General features: G+C 41.2%; 1 protein-coding gene across 1 annotated transcript in view; it reads left to right on the top strand.

Annotated features, from left to right (window-relative positions):
- The window catches only part of LOC122935739 (diacylglycerol O-acyltransferase 2-like), a 29,069-nt gene extending 22,425 nt beyond the window's left edge, over positions 1–6,644 (top strand). The window contains exon 9 of the mRNA XM_044291604.1: positions 5,916–6,644. Coding sequence (XP_044147539.1) covers positions 5,916–6,070 — 155 coding nt within the window. The 3' untranslated portion in view covers positions 6,071–6,644. The remainder of the gene's footprint in view (positions 1–5,915) is intronic.
- Positions 6,645–15,887: the final 9,243 nt, after the last annotated feature.

The raw sequence follows: 15,887 nt of genomic DNA, 5'->3' as shown, positions 1-15,887 counted from the left end.
TTGTTTTAATATAATTTAGAAAAATAAATAATTTTTGTAATTTACTTTCTACTATAAAAATGATCCAGTTGTAAGATATTCTCTTTGATTTTCTCTTTTTATTTTGTATACTAATGTACATGTCCACCTACTGAGGTGGTTGCACATGCTCAGTTCCATCCTTCAAATTCCACGAGCCATATCTACTGTTACAAGCTGTGAAAGTTACAGGGAGAGAGCTGCAGCAGAAAGGGCACAAACCTAGAGCTGCCAGTCTGAAAACAGTCTAGCAATGAATGAGGAGATCTCTGGATCCATGTGAGGTACAGGGCTGGTTCTAGCTTTGTTAGAAAGAGATTGTCATGTACTATATGATGTCTAATTTTCATTATGTACATCAACCATGTCATAACCCCTTTAGGTTTCTGCACCCTGCCTTTCTTAACCACCTCACTACCGCCCACTGACTATAAATGTACTTGGGCTGGACGTTTATCTCTGAATGGAAGTTCTGGAACCCAAAAATGGTTCCAATAAAAACGTCAACTCTTCCTGCAAAAAACGGGCCCCTGCACAAGACGATCAGCAGAAAAATTAAAAAAATATAGCGTTCAGAAAATGGAGACACAAAAACAACATCATTTTGTTTTCAAAAATGCTTTGTTTTGTAAAACTGAAATAAACAAAGAAAGTAGACATATTTGATATCATTGCCTCTTTACCAACCTTCTCTATAAAAATAGCACATGATCTACCCTGTCAGGTGATTGTTGTAAAAAGAAAAAATTAAAACCGTGCCAAAACAGCCATTTTTGGTTACCTTGCCTCACAATTTTTTTTAATATAGAGCAATTAAAAATCATATGTACCCCAAAATAGTATCAATAAAACTGGCACCTTATCCCCTAGTTTCCAAAATGGACTCGGTGATGGGAGGCCAGGTGTCCTCTTAAGGCGGTCGTCCCTAGGTGAGTGTTGGGCTTACCACGACTTATGCATTGACAGCACAGGCTGCAGATGTCAACACTATTTTCAGCAGCTGACACGTTAAAAAAAAGCCCACACTGCAGAGCTATGTGCCAGTGTCCTGGAAGCGCCAAAAGTGACCATGCATGGTGGATGGCTCGCTCCAGATACATTTGCAGTCTGCTTTTTGCCTCCTGTGCCCTGCGAGCTCTGCCTGCTTCTCCTCCTTCTCCTCCCTCTCTGCTGCTCCATCTCTCCCTATGAACTCTCCTCCTCCTCTTTCTCTCCTGTAGGCACCCAAGTGACGTCCATCGACACGTCATTATCGTCACCTTCACTACCACTGACATTTGAGATCTCGGAGTAGGCAGCAACAGCGGGGACCACCCTCCTTGGGCTGATCTGGGTACTGTCGTCAGACCGCTGGGTGGCGGCCGTTGCTACCTCCTCTTCCTCATCCGATGTCAAGAATGGCTGCGCATTGTAAGGTCTGAGAATGGATGGGAAAAATAATTCCTCTAACTCAAGTGGAGGGGCTATGGTGGTGGTGGTGTATTTGGGGGTGCACACAGCAGAGAGTGAGGAGGGTGCAGATACAGAAGATGAGGATGGTGCAGAAGCGGAATGGTGAGTGAGCCACTCAACCAACTCTAATACGCCCTTTAAAGTAATCGCACGAGCCTTCTCCAACTTCCCACTTAGGCTTCAGCCTGGTGCACCTGCCTGACCCCTACCACCCCTGCGGAAAAGCCTCCCATTTTCTAAATGACCCTGTGCCTAAGTCCTTAGAGAAGAGCAGTGGAAGCAGGTATATCGCAGGCCTCAATCAATATTTGGTGGAAACAGGTATATCGAACCCCTTAATCAGTATTTTGCGGAAGTAGGTATATCGCAGGCCCCAATCAATATTTGGTGGAAACAGGTATATCGAACACCTTAATCAGTATTTTGTGGAAGCAGGTATCTCCCAGGCCTCAATCAATATTTGGTGGAAACAGGTATATCGAACCCCTTAATCAGTATTTTGTGGAAGCAGGTATATCGCAGGCCTCAATCAATATTTGGTGGAAACAGGTATATCAAACCCTTAAACAGTATTTTGTGGAAGCAGGTATATCGCAGGCCTTAATTAATATTTGGTGGAAAAGGGTATATTAAACCCCTTAATCAGTATTTTGTGGAAGCAGTTATATTGCAGTCCTAAATCAGTATTTTGTGGAAGCAGGTATATCAAATCCCTTAATCAGTATTTTGTGAAAGCAGGTATATCACAGGCCTCAATCAATATTTGGTGGAAACAGGTATATCAAACTGTCACCGCCAGATATCTGAGAAGCTCTGACAGACGTTCTTCAGAACCTCCTGCTTGAGGTTCTTTTGTTTTGCTTTCGTTTTGTCATCTCGTTTCCCTCTCTCAGCTGTCATCTAGTGGCACTGATTGCATCCCTTTAAATCCCCTCCCATACTGCATCACTTTGCGGTTTATACAACTTCCTGGATTGTACGCATGCTGGATGCTGCAACTGATGCTTCTACAGATAAGTCTGTTCCTTTATTTGTGTTTTCCTGTTGGCTTGATCCTAGGTGACCCTGACTCTCTCCGTATTAAGTGTAGGGAGCTGGTGGTCGTGTCCCCTCACTATTATAGGGTGTTCAGGTGTCATACAGTCGAGGCACGAGGGCATGCAATTATCTATCATAGAGATCTTTGCATGGGCTGAGAAGTCAGGGAGAGCGTGAGGGCTTTTACAGGGCTCACCCTTATGTTCCTTAGTTTGGGATCAAGTCAGTCGGATCTTCATTTGTTGTCTTCTAGTTTTCTGCAACACCATCCGTGACACAAACCCCTTAATCAATATTTTGTGGAAGCAGGTATATTGCAGGCCTAAATCAATATTTTGTGGAAACAGGTATATCAAACCCCTCAATCAGTATTTTGTGGAAGCAGGTATCTTGCAGGCCTCAATCAATATTTTGTGGAAACAAGTATATCAAACCCCTCAATCAGTATTTTGTGGAAGCAGGTATATCAAACCATTTAATCTGTATTTTGTGGAAGCAGTTTTATCGCAGCCCTCAATCAATATTTGGTGGAAACAGGTATATTGAACCCATTAATCAGTATTTTGTGGAAGCAGGTATATCGCAGCCCTAATTCAATGTTTGGTGGAAACTGGTATATCGAACCCCTTTATCAGTATTTTGTGGAAGCAGGTATATCACACCCCTCAATTTTTTTGGAGGCACAACAGTTATATCACACCAGCTGGTTTATTTTGGGCAACAGGTATATCGCAGCCGTCAATCAGTATTTTGTTGACAAAGGCATATAACACCCCTCAATTAGTTTTTTGGGGGGCAACAGGTACATCACACCCGTTGCAATTAGTTGTTCCAATAGCATTTGTCCCTCTTTTGGCTGCGGTTTTGCAATGTAAAATGGCTGCCAGATCGGGTTCTTTGATAGGGTGGGGTGTGTCCTGTATGTGCTGAAACGTCTCAATTGGCTGTCCTGTCCCACCTGATGGATGTGTCATGGGTCAAAGTTCGGCGCAATGCAAAAAAATATTGTGCCCGTGGATATCGCCACATGTTCGGCAAACCGCGAACGCGCAAAGTTTGCCGCGAAACGACCGCCGGGCGAACCGCAAGGCCATCTCTACTCATAACCCATGTACAGGACTGGTTCTAGCTTTGTTAGAAAGGTATTGTCATGTGCTATAGGATGTCTGATTTGTATTTTGTACATCAGTCATGACATAACCCCTTTAACTAAGTATCTAACAGGGGAATAGTAGTTTATTGCTTGCAACAGCATTTCATGTCTGTCTGTGTAGAAGCACATCTAAGGCTACTTTCACACCTGCGTTAGGTGCGGATCCATCTTGTATCTGCACAGACGGATCCGCACTGATAATGCAAACACTTGTATCCCTTCAGTAAGTCAGGACGGATCCGTTTGGCTCTGCATCGCCAGACGGACATCAAAACGCTGCCAGCAGCGTTTTGTTATCCACCTCCAGAGCGGAATGGAGGCTGAACGGAGGCAAACTGATGCATTCTGAACGGATTTTTATCCATTCAGAATGCACTGGGGCTAAACTGATCCGTTTTGGGGCGCTTGTGAGAGCCCTGAAACGGATCTCACAAGCGGACCCAGAAACGCCAGTGTGAAAGTAGCCTTACATTGTTCTCCCTGTCTCCCCAATATGTGTTGTGTTCTTAATTTATTTTCACCGTTAACTTAATTAATAGCATGACAAAATCACCTAGAGACAGGCAGCCATTTTACAAATTACCTGGAATCAGGTAATGGATACATTACACAGGACTGTCTGATTCATGGGCTATACCATTCTACTGTGCAGATAGGGGTCACAACCTAATATAAGAAAGGTATTTAGGCAAAATTTTAAATAGATGTATATTTGAAAATATTATAATTTCCTATTACATAAACAAATAAAAAACGGAATACACCTTTAATGCTTAGGTGAATATCTTTTTTTTAAAAAACAGGCTGAAGCTGCACTGTTGTTGTTCTTGCTGTTGCTTGTTTTAATTTTACTATTTCAACTGCCTGCTTGTGGATAGTGTTGGGTACGAATATTCGAATCGCGAATTTTAATCGCGAATATCGCCACTTTGAGAATTTGCAAAGATTTAGAATATAGTGCTATATATTCATATTCTTTAATATTATAGTTTTTGTTTTCATCAGTAACCTCCCTTCTTACTTGTGGGCCAATGAGAAGGCTGCAATGTCTTTGTCTGACCTTAGCAACATCCCTAGCAACCAATAGGAAAGTTGCCTCCCCTTACTATATAAGAGCCTCCCCAGCAGCCATTTTCTGCAGTATTTTGCAGATCTAATAGAGAGACAGCAGTGTCATTGCTGTGCTCTGTGCTTCACTGTGTCATTACATTAGATAGTTAGTTAGCTTATATATATAATACAGATATAGTTAGTGTAGGTTAGATAGTGATATAGTGTAGCTGATAGGGTCCAGTGCAGGGTGTTAGGTAGTGTGATAGGTTCTGCTGTCCATACATACATGCTACAGACACAGTGCTGTGATGTCACAACAATACTTAGTGCACCAATCAGTAATATGTAGTCAGATCTGCTCAAATGTGAAGTTGCACATATTGCGCCAAAATATTCGCATCATTAGTGAAGATTTTGCAATCGCGAATATATTGGAGCACTCTATCTGCATATAAAGCTATTGTAATGTTCTACCGTGCCAAACATTTTCTCCAGTCTTGGGAAACTTCTAGCAGCCTGAAAAATGTAGCAAAAGTGACCCACGCCTGTATTGCGCATGCAATATGCGCATATTACATTGCCGATTTTCGCAATCAAGAAAATAATGGCGTATTCTCGAATTTGCAAATATATGACGAATATTCGCCCAAATATCCGTGAGATATCACGAAATCGAATATTGCCCCTGCCGCTCATCACTACTTGTGGAGCTGCAAGTTTAGGTCTCAGTGGAAGTTCCCCATGAAGAATGCTCTCTCCTCCTCCCTGGTCTGAGTTCTGTAGACTGTATGCTTTGTATCGTCCCCCTTTCTCCCTCACATTGACATGGCTGTGTAAACTGAAATGCAGCTCAAAAGTCTCTTCAAGAAAGTGGAGCATGTTGTGTGTGAAGAACATTAACCTGCTCTAGAGTACATTAGGACCAGGGATGGTCGATGACTGCATATCTTAATAAAGACTATAGTATATGCAAAGTGCTCAATTATTTTTTACATTAGTTTGAGCAATAAAAAATTGTTGCACACGTGCATAGGATTTAATGTTGAGGGTTTGCCCAGACTATCATTAACACATTGAGAAAGGATAGAGGGTGAATCATAGGGTGTGTTTCATATCAAGGGGATCGTACCTTGGCATTAGGTGGCACCTCAGACTGTTGTGGTGGTTATCCTGCACTGAACTCTCTTGTTTTTCTTTTCAGTTGGTAAACCTATCCCTGTGCCTAAAATGGAGAATCCTTCTGAGCAGCAGGTGGACGCGTACCATGGTCTCTACATAAAAAGTCTACAAGACCTTTTCAATGCTCACAAGGAACGTTTTGGTCTTCAACAAAGTGACTCTTTGGTGCTCATATGAGAACAGAAGTTTAACTGGACCAAAAGCCAACAGAGCAGTGATGCTGGATTGGACTGCCAGTAGCATCAGAATATATTAGGGGTTTATACTCCGTAACACCTGATAACTAAGACATCCTTGGGTGGTTGCTGCACTCCTTAAGAAGGAAAGCTGAAATACTGAGAAACCTATCTGATGGTTCAGTGGGAAACACTGCCCATACGACCCATGACAAGTCTTCCAGGAAGCAGTGTAATTTATACCAGTGTTGTAACCCTATTGCCCATGGACAATTACTTGGGTTAGGAGGACATGTGTAATAGGAAGAGTGTAATGTGTATGATCAAATGTTCTCTATAATCAACTTTGACATTAAGAATGAATGTAACCTCATGTTGTAATGCACTGTCTATCCGTGTTGTCATCTTTCATCCTAACGCAGGTAAATATTTTTTGCTTTCAAAATAATTATTCGATTTGAAAGCAAGAACAGAAATTAAAATAACTTGTTCAAGGTTGGACTGGTTTTCCTTGGGCCCACCAGAAAAATTTAGCCCAAACTCTGTGTCATCAATAAAGTCTATTAGGCTTAGATTTAAAAAGAATAGACCCTAGTGGCACGTTATTGGCTCCAAAGGCAACTCCAAATGTTTTTTTAACTCATGGTCCTCGAAGCCCACTATGGTATGAGAATCTGGACCCATCGGAGTCCTAACCGCTGCTCTAACTGTGGTGTGAACACGGTCTGAAGGTGATATAATTCAGCTCGCAGCCAAGCTCCCCACAAGTGCCCAGCATGAATACTGCGGTAGTACAATGTGAATGAAGCCAGGCCGCGAGCCACACCCACACCAGACCATGTGATGGAGGTTACCAGGTGCAAAGGAGTGTTAGAATGCCAGGTAAAGGCAAACGCACTCAAATCTAACAAGGCAGCAGAAACCAAAAAACAAAAAAATATAGTGGCAATTCTGGAGGAGCTGCCAAACCCCTGACACTGTGGCGTGTCTTCTATTGGGGGAGCAGCCCGACCGCATGTGGACCGCAGTAATCGACTTACCCCAGCAAAATATGCATACAATGGAGGATGTCGGTTAGGACCCCTTGCCATGCTGAGAACCGTGACGTGGTGCATGATGGGCTCCGATATCTCCATGACTGGAATATATTGGCAAAAGTCTCAGCTTTTAATACCTTCATTTATGTCTTGCCAGTATAGTCAGTGTTATATCTGTTTGGTGCATATTCTCTCTCTGTGTTTCATATGATTGCTACATTCTGTGTAGTTTGCTCTTGTGGTGCATGTGGACCGCGCCGACATCCTCCATTGTATGCATATTTTGCTGGGGTTAGTCGTATACTGCGGTCCACATGCGGTCGGGCTGCTCCCCCAATAGAAGACACGCCACAGTGTCAGGGGTTTGGCAGCTCCTCCAGAGTTGCCACTATATTTTTTTGTTTTTTGGTTTCTGCCTTGTTAGATTTGAGTGCGTTTGCCTTTACTTGGCATTCTAACACTCTTTTGCACCTGGTAGCCTCCATTACATGGTCTGGTGTGGGTGTGGCTCGCGGCCTGGCTTCATTCACATTGTACAACCGCAGCATTCATGCTGGGCATTTGTGGGGAGCTTGGCTGCGAGCTGAATTATATCACCTTCAGACCGTGTTCACACCACAGTTAGAGCAGCGGTTAGGACCCCTTGCCATGCTGAGAACCGTGACGTGGTGCATGATGGGCTCCGATATCTCCATGACTGGAATATATTGGCAAAAGTCTCAGCTTTTAATACCTTCATTTATGTCTTGCCAGCATAGTCAGTGTTATATCTGTTTGGTGCATATTCTCTCTCTGTGTTTCTATTCCTACAGAGATGTATCTGAAGATCATATTAAACTGTATTCAGGATCATAATCCCTGACAAGTAAGAGAGGAAGATGGCACAGCTCTTTAACTTCTCCTCCTGTGTGATCAGGACAGGTTTTGTGTGGACTAGTAGAATGGCGGCCATTTTATTTCTCCTAATGATGACAAAATGAGATATTATAACTAATAGAACGTATTTGGTAATATATTTATAATGAAGTAATATTTAAGTATGTTCATTTTCTTAATTCCTGGAGAACCCCTTTAAGGTTGGAAATCCCAAAATGACACTATTTTCTGTACCCTAAAGCTGACTACATTTTGGACTGACTTTGTCTGCAGCACATGTCCTGTACACGATCAAACTGGTCCTCAGCATTTGACACTTGGCTTGTTCATCACTGATGTCTGATTGCACTCTAATCAGATGATCACCAAAACATATCTATGAGAAGTGATGAGCAATTTATGAGCCTATGTACGGCTGTATACTACTGTCAAAGTACTAATCAGTACTACCCTGTTAGACTTTTTGTGATCCTGGGGTCATGGTGACTTAAGCTTTGCACTGCAACCCCATTCATTTCTATGGCTAGACTATGACCATTGTTCACACACAACAGCTGTAGCACCTAAAATTGCTGTGCAGCCCCAGCCTTCCCCACTTCTACAAGCTGAATCATAGGTATCCAGCGAACCAGTACACTGCTCTGTACTGACAAGGAGCAAGAACCCGTTAACAGCTGCCTACAGATCACTGTCTGGTTTGGCTTTGAAGCACATGGAAGGGCTTCTGTGAGCTTCTGGGTCAATGTGGCCACTCCACAAAAGATAGCACATGTCCTATCTTTAGCCGCAACCTGCAGATCGTATGACTCATTGAAGTCAATGGGGCTGCACCACAATGCGGGGTGCACACGGCCAGTGTCTGTGTTTTGCGGATCCGTGATTTGTGGTTTACAACATGGACACGGCCATGTGCCCCATTATTGCCATTACCTAGAACTGGGTTCATATTGCTATATTTTTCCCCTCTTCTTCTCATCCTTTTTAACTTCCACTCAGGGTTGGGGTTACTGAGTAGAAGGTAAAAAGCAGAGGGAGAGAAAACCGTCAGCTAAATGATTGTTCAGGATTGTTGGATAAATATGGCAGCATTATTCAAGTTTATGTGGCACATACATCAGGGGTGCACAACCTTTTCTGTTAGGGGGCCACATTGTCAGCTTGAACCAATTCTAAGAACTGAAAATAAAACTTAAAGGGGTATTACCAACTGAAATACTATATTTATGGCATATTGAACATACAGTATACAGTGAATATAAAAAGTCTACCTCTTGTTAAATATGAGTCAGCATACCTCTGCTATCATTTAAAGTGCCTCTGATTAACCCCAAATAAAGTTCAGCTGCTCTAGTTGGTCTTTCCTGAAATTTTCTTAGTCGCATCCCACAGCAAAAGCCATGGTCCACAGAGAGCTTCCAAAGCATCAGAGGGATCTCATTGTTAAAAGGTATCAGTCAGGAGAAGGGTACAAAAGAATTTCCAAGGCATTAGATATACCATGGAACACATCATCAAGTGGAGAAAATATAGCACAACAGTGACATTACCAAGAACTGGACAACCCTCCAAAATTGATGAAAAGACGAGAAGAAAACTGGTCTGGGAGGCTACCAAGAGGCCTACAGCAACATTAAAGGGGATGCAGGAATATCTGGCAAGTACTGTCTGTGTGGTACATGTGACAACAATCTCCCATATTCTTCATATGTCTGGGCTATGGGGTAGAGTGGCAAGACAAAAGCCTCTTCTTATGAAGAAAAACATCCAAGCCAGGCTACATTTTGCAAAAACACATCTGAAGTCTCCCAAAAGCATGTGGGAAAAGGTGTTATGGTCTGATGAAACCAAGGTAGAACTTTTTGTCCATAATTCCAAAAGATATGTTTGGCGCAAAAACAACACTGCACATCACCAAAAGAACACCATACCCACAGTGAAGTATGGTGGTGGCAGCATCATGCCAAGGGGCTGTTTTTCTTCAGCTGGAACTGGGGCCTTAGTTAAGCTAGAGGGAATTATGAACAGTTCCAAATACCAGTCAATATTGGCACAAAACCTTCAGGCTTCTGCTAGAAAGCTGAACATGAAGAGGAACTTCATCTTTCAGCATGACAACGACCCAAAGCATACATCCAAATCAACAAAGGAATGGCTTCAGTAGAAGAAGATTAAAGATTTGGAATGGCCCAGCCAGAGCCCAGACCTGAATCTGAGTGAAAATCTGTGGGGTGATCTAAAGAGGGCTGTGCACAGGAGATGCCCTCGCAGTCTGACAGATTTGGAGTGTTTTTGCAAAGAAGAGTGGGCAAATCTTGTCAAGTCAAAATGTGCCATGCTGATAGACGCCTACCCAAAAGTACTAAGTGCTGTAATAAAATCAAAAGGTGATTCAACAAAGTATTAGTTTAAGGGTGTGCACACTTATGCAACCATATTCTTTTATTTTTATATATTTTTTTCCCCTCTACCTAAAAGATTTCAGTTTGTTTTTCAATTGAGTGGTACAGTTTATAGGTCACATTAAAGGTGGAAAAAGTTCTGAAATGATTTATCTTTGTCTCATTTTTTTACATCACAGAAACCTGACATTTTAACAGGGGTGTGTAGACTTTTTATATCCACTGTATATCATAAATGTCTAGTTACACTTCCGGGACATATACATGTCTGTTACCAAATAGTTGGGGGCCACACAGAATGGTATTGAGGGCCGCATGTGGCCCCCGAGCTGCAGGTTGCTCACCCCTGTCATACATGGACCAGAGGAACCTTATTAGCCTAGTGGGGATATGATAGAAATATAGAACCTTTAAAGTCACAAATGAACATTTTATTGCTTCACTAGATTTTTGCCAGCTCCTATGAGGAAAGCTTTTACTTCTACGTACATTGGAGATAGACTCAGTGTTACACATGTAATCCATTTGAAACAAGGTGTGAATAATTAGATACAAGAAATGATTAATGTAGAATGATTAATCCTCCCCTGTCTTCCTGGATCATCTACTGTATCATTTCTAAGGTATTCATGATTGAGGGCTAATTGGCCCAGCATTCATTAGATGTATCTGTGTCTCTGATATGTAAGTTACATGATTACTTTAAACTTCAATTCAGCATTTTTTATTTTATTTTTTGTCTTGGAATGAAGTCCTACTTGAAATGAGCGAGACCACATCACACCAGGCTCCTAGCTTTCACAGATCCAAACAACTGTACACCCCCGATGTGTTTCATTGCCATAAAGTTTATTTTATAAAAGTGTCCTATTGGCCTAATCTGCTATAAAGAAAAAATAAATAAATAGAAAGAAATTGATCACTACAACAGACCAGTGCAGTCAATGGACAGTCCTCCAGAGTAATAAACGTTAGCACCATTTTTTATATTTTCAAATAATATTTTCAGTTCCACGCTACTTTCAAACTCTGTTGGCTTCCAGTGAATAGGAACAGCTGGGTTTACAACACAAGGTTAAAAAACTCTGGTGGATTTAAAAGCTGACCTTTTCTTGGCTGTATTCCTATACGCAGCATGTTTAGTATATAAACTTCTCATGTGTATAGGAACCACAAGTGTCTCAGCAGGGACTAACGAACAGATGTTCTTCTGGTTTGATGGGAATGATTGAGCACTATGGGAAGTAAAAGAAATGATCAAATGTAATGGCTAAAGACGGTAATACTGAGCAGAAATAGTTTATGAGACACCTAAGTTATGTGGAAGATTTTGAGCCGCTTAACCCCTTAAGGATTGGGCTCATTTTCACCTTAAGGACCAGGCCATTTTTTGCAAATCTGACCAGTGTCACTTTATGCGTGAATAACTTTAAAACTCTTTTACTTATCCAGGCCATTCTGAGATAATTTTTTCGTCACATGTTGTACTTCATGACACTGGTAAATGGAGTAAAAAAAAAATTTCATTTTTATTTATAAAAAAAATTAAAATTTACCAAAGATTTGGAAAAATTAGCAAATTTCCAAGTTTCAATTTCTCTACTTCTATAATACATAGTAATACCTACAAAAATAGTTATTCATTTACATTCCCATATGTCTACTTCCTGTTTGGATCATTTTGGGAATGCCATTTTATTTTTTGGGGACGTTACAAGGTTTAGAAGTTTAGAAGCAAATCTTGTCTGAAGTCACTTTGTGAGGCTTACATAATAGAAACCACCCAAAAATGACCCCATTCGAGGAACTACACCCCTCAAGGTATTCAAAACTGATTTTACAAACTTTGTTAACCCTTTAGGTGTTCCACAAGAGTTAATGGAAAATGGAGATAAAATTTCAGAATTTAAATTTTTTGGCACATTTTCTATTTTAATCCATTTTTTCCAGTAGGGAAGCAAGGTTAACAGCCAAACAAAACTCAATATTTATTACCCTGATTCTGTAGTTTTCAGAAACACCCCATATGTGGTCATAAACTGCTGTACGGGCACAAGGCAGGGCACAGAAGGAAGGGAACGCCATATAGTTTTTGGAAGGCAGATTTTGCTGGACTGGTTTATTTACACTATGTCCTATTTGAAGCCCCCCGATGCACCCCTACAGTAGAAACTCAAAAAAGTGACCCCATTTTGGAAACTACAAGATAAGGTGGCAGTTTTGTTGGTACTATTTTTAGGGATAATATGATTATTGGTTGCTCTATATTACACTTTTTTTGAGGCAAGGTAAAAAAAAAATAGAAATTCAGAAATGTCATCTCCATTTGCCAATAACTCTTATGGAACACCTAAAGGGTTAACAAAGTTTGTAAAAATCAGTTTTGAATACCTTGAGGGGTGTAGTTTCTTAGATGGAGTCACTTTTTTGGAGTTTCTACTCTAGGGGTGCATCAGGGGGGCTTCAAATGGGACATGATGTCAAAAAAACAGTGCAGCAAAATCTGCCTTCCGAAAACCATCTGGCGTTCCCTTCCTTCTGTGCCCTGCCGTTTGGCCATACAGCAGTTTATGACCACATATGGGGTGTTTCTGCAAACCACAGAATCTGGGCAATAAATATGGAGTTTTGTTTGGCTGTTAACCCTTGCTTTGTTACTGGAAAAATGGATTAAAATGGAAAATTTGCTAAATAAATAGCTGTTTTGGGATTGTTTTTTTTGTTATTTACATCGTTGATCTGACAGGTTAGATCGTGTGCTATTTCTATAGAGCAGGTTGTTACAGACGTGACAATACCAAATATGACAACTTTTTGGGTTTGTTTTTTTCAGTTTTACATAATAAAGCATTTTTTTAAAAAGGATTTTTTTTTGTGTCTCCACATTCTGAAAGCCATATTTTTATTTTTATTTTTTGGGCGACTGTCTTATGTAGGGGCTCATTTTTTGCAGGATGAGATGTCAGTTTGATTGGCACTATCTTGGGGTGCATATGACATTTTGGTCGCTTGCTATTACACTTTTTGTGATGTAAGTTGACAAAAATGGCTTTTGACACCGTATTTATATATATTTTTTTGCTGTGTTCACCTGAGGGGTTAGGTCATGTGTTATTTTTATAGAGCAGGCTTTTATGGACACGGCAATACCTAATATATATATACTTTTTTGCATTTAAGTTTTACACATTAATATCATTTTTGAAACAAAAAAAAATCATGTTTTAATGTCTCCATAGTCTGAGAGCCATATTTTATTTTATTTTTTTGGGCGATTGTCCTATGTAGGGGTTCATTTTTAGCGGGATTAGATGGCGGTTTGATTGGTAGTATTTTGGGAGGCATATAACTTTTTGATTGCTTGCTATTACACTTTTTGTGATGTGAGGTGACAAAAATGGCTTTTTTGACACAGTTTTTATTGAATATTTTTACGGTATTTACCTGAGGGGTTAGGTCATGTGATATTTTTATAGAGCAGGTTCTTACGGACGCGGAAATATGTATAGTTTTTTTTATTTATTTAACTTTAACACAATAACAGCATTTTAGAAAAAGAAAATCATGTTTTAGTGTCTCCATAGTCTGAGCAAATTTTTTTTAAATTTTGGGCGATTGTCTCATGTAGGGGCTCATTTTTTGCGGGATGAGGTGCCGATTTGATTGGTATCATTTTTGAATACATACGGCTTTTTTGATTACTTCTGTTACCTTTTTTGGGAAGTAAGGTGGGCAAAATTTCAATTTCATCATAGTTTTTTTTTTTAAAGGGAACCTCTCACCAGGATTTTGGGCATAGAGCTGAGGACATGGGTTACTAGATGGCCGCTAGCACATCCACAATACCCAGTCCCCATAGCTCTGTGTGTTTTTATTGTGTATAAAAATCGATTTGATACATATGCAAATTACCCTGAGATGAGTCAGAGGTTGAAAATATGACTCTTCTCTGATCACACAAGTAAGATATGACTCTTTTATGTTAATTTGCATATGTATCAAATCGGTTTTTATACACAATAAAAGCACACAGAGCTATGGGGACTGGGTATTGTGGATGTGCTAGCGGCCATCTAGTAACCCATGTCCTCAGCTCTATGCCCAAAATCCAGGTGACAGGTTCCCTTTAATGGCGTTCACTGTGCAGGGAAAGTAACATGACTATTTCATAGATCAGATCATTACGGACGCGGTGATATCAAACATGTGTAGTGCATTTTATTTTTTTAATTTTTAATCAGTGATAAATGTGTTTTTTTATATTATTTTTTTTCACTTTTTTAAAAAGAATTTAACCCAGACCCACTTGGTTCTTGAAGATCCAGTGGATCTGATGCCCGTATAATATAAAACAGTACACTATATAGTGTACTGTACTGTATTTTCACTTTACACTTAGTCTGATCAGACTTCTGTCTTTAGCAGAAGTCTGATCAGACTTAGCCTTACCATGGCAAGCTGGAAGCCTGTGAAGGCGCCTGGTTGCCATGGTAACCATCACTTGCTGCCACAACAGAGCAGCGGGTGATGGGGAGGGAGGGGGGCCCCCTCCCTCTGTGATACCGTCAAGAATCGGGGGCTGAAACGGCACAGCAGCCCCCGATTGGAGAGGGCAGGAGCTCCCTCCCTGTTAACCACTTCCATACAGCGGTCCCTACAGATCGCCGCATGGAAGGGGTTAAATGGCTGACATCACAGCACGGATGTCAGCCGTTTGAAGCAGAGTGTGCTGACACTCTGCTAAAACCGCTCAGCCATCCTGGAAATGAGAGGGGGCGGGCGGGATGATCACGCGCCCTCACACAGCCCGCCGGCACATAACAATGAGGGCTGCAGGGGGGGTTAAAAATTTAAAGATCTGTCATTTTGAAGTGACCGCAGGGATCAGAAACTTCCGAACGCGCTGCAAACTGCAGGTCTGAATTGACCTGCGGTTTGCAGCGATCGCCGTTACGGGGGGGTCACAGGTCCACCATCGGCATTGTCACAGAGTGCCTGCTGAATGATTTCAGCAGACACTCTGTTCCGATCACCGCCCGCCTTGCAGTGGTGATCGGGAATACACCTGGCGTACAGGTACGCCCTGTGTCCTTAAGTACCGGGACATCAGGGCGTACCTGTATGCCCTGTGTCCCCAAGAGATTAATCATGTGACTAAATTCTCTTGTGATCAATTTGTAATGTATGTATGCTTATATGATGCGTTACTAATTCAATCATTTTGTGGCACACTCTTGAGGATGCAAATAAAAGGGTTGTCCTGCCATTTATATTGATGATCTATTGTCAGGATAGGACATAAATATCAGATCGGCAGGGGTCAGACTTCCGAAACCCCTGCCGATCAGCTGTTTGAAGAGGAGGTAGTGTTCTATGCTAGTGCTGTTTCCTGGCCATTTGTTAAATAATATGTGATATAATATTAATTGGTATTTAATATAAAGTATGTATTACATTACGCACTGACACTATCTATAGTAAAGTTCATGGACGATGGGAGGTCTGT

The sequence above is a fragment of the Bufo gargarizans genome, chromosome 4 (assembly GCF_014858855.1).
Source record: "Bufo gargarizans isolate SCDJY-AF-19 chromosome 4, ASM1485885v1, whole genome shotgun sequence".
Classification (NCBI taxonomy): Eukaryota; Metazoa; Chordata; class Amphibia; order Anura; family Bufonidae; genus Bufo; species Bufo gargarizans.
The sequence above is the reverse complement of the archived record's forward strand: the minus strand, read 5'-3'. Positions and strand labels throughout refer to the sequence as shown.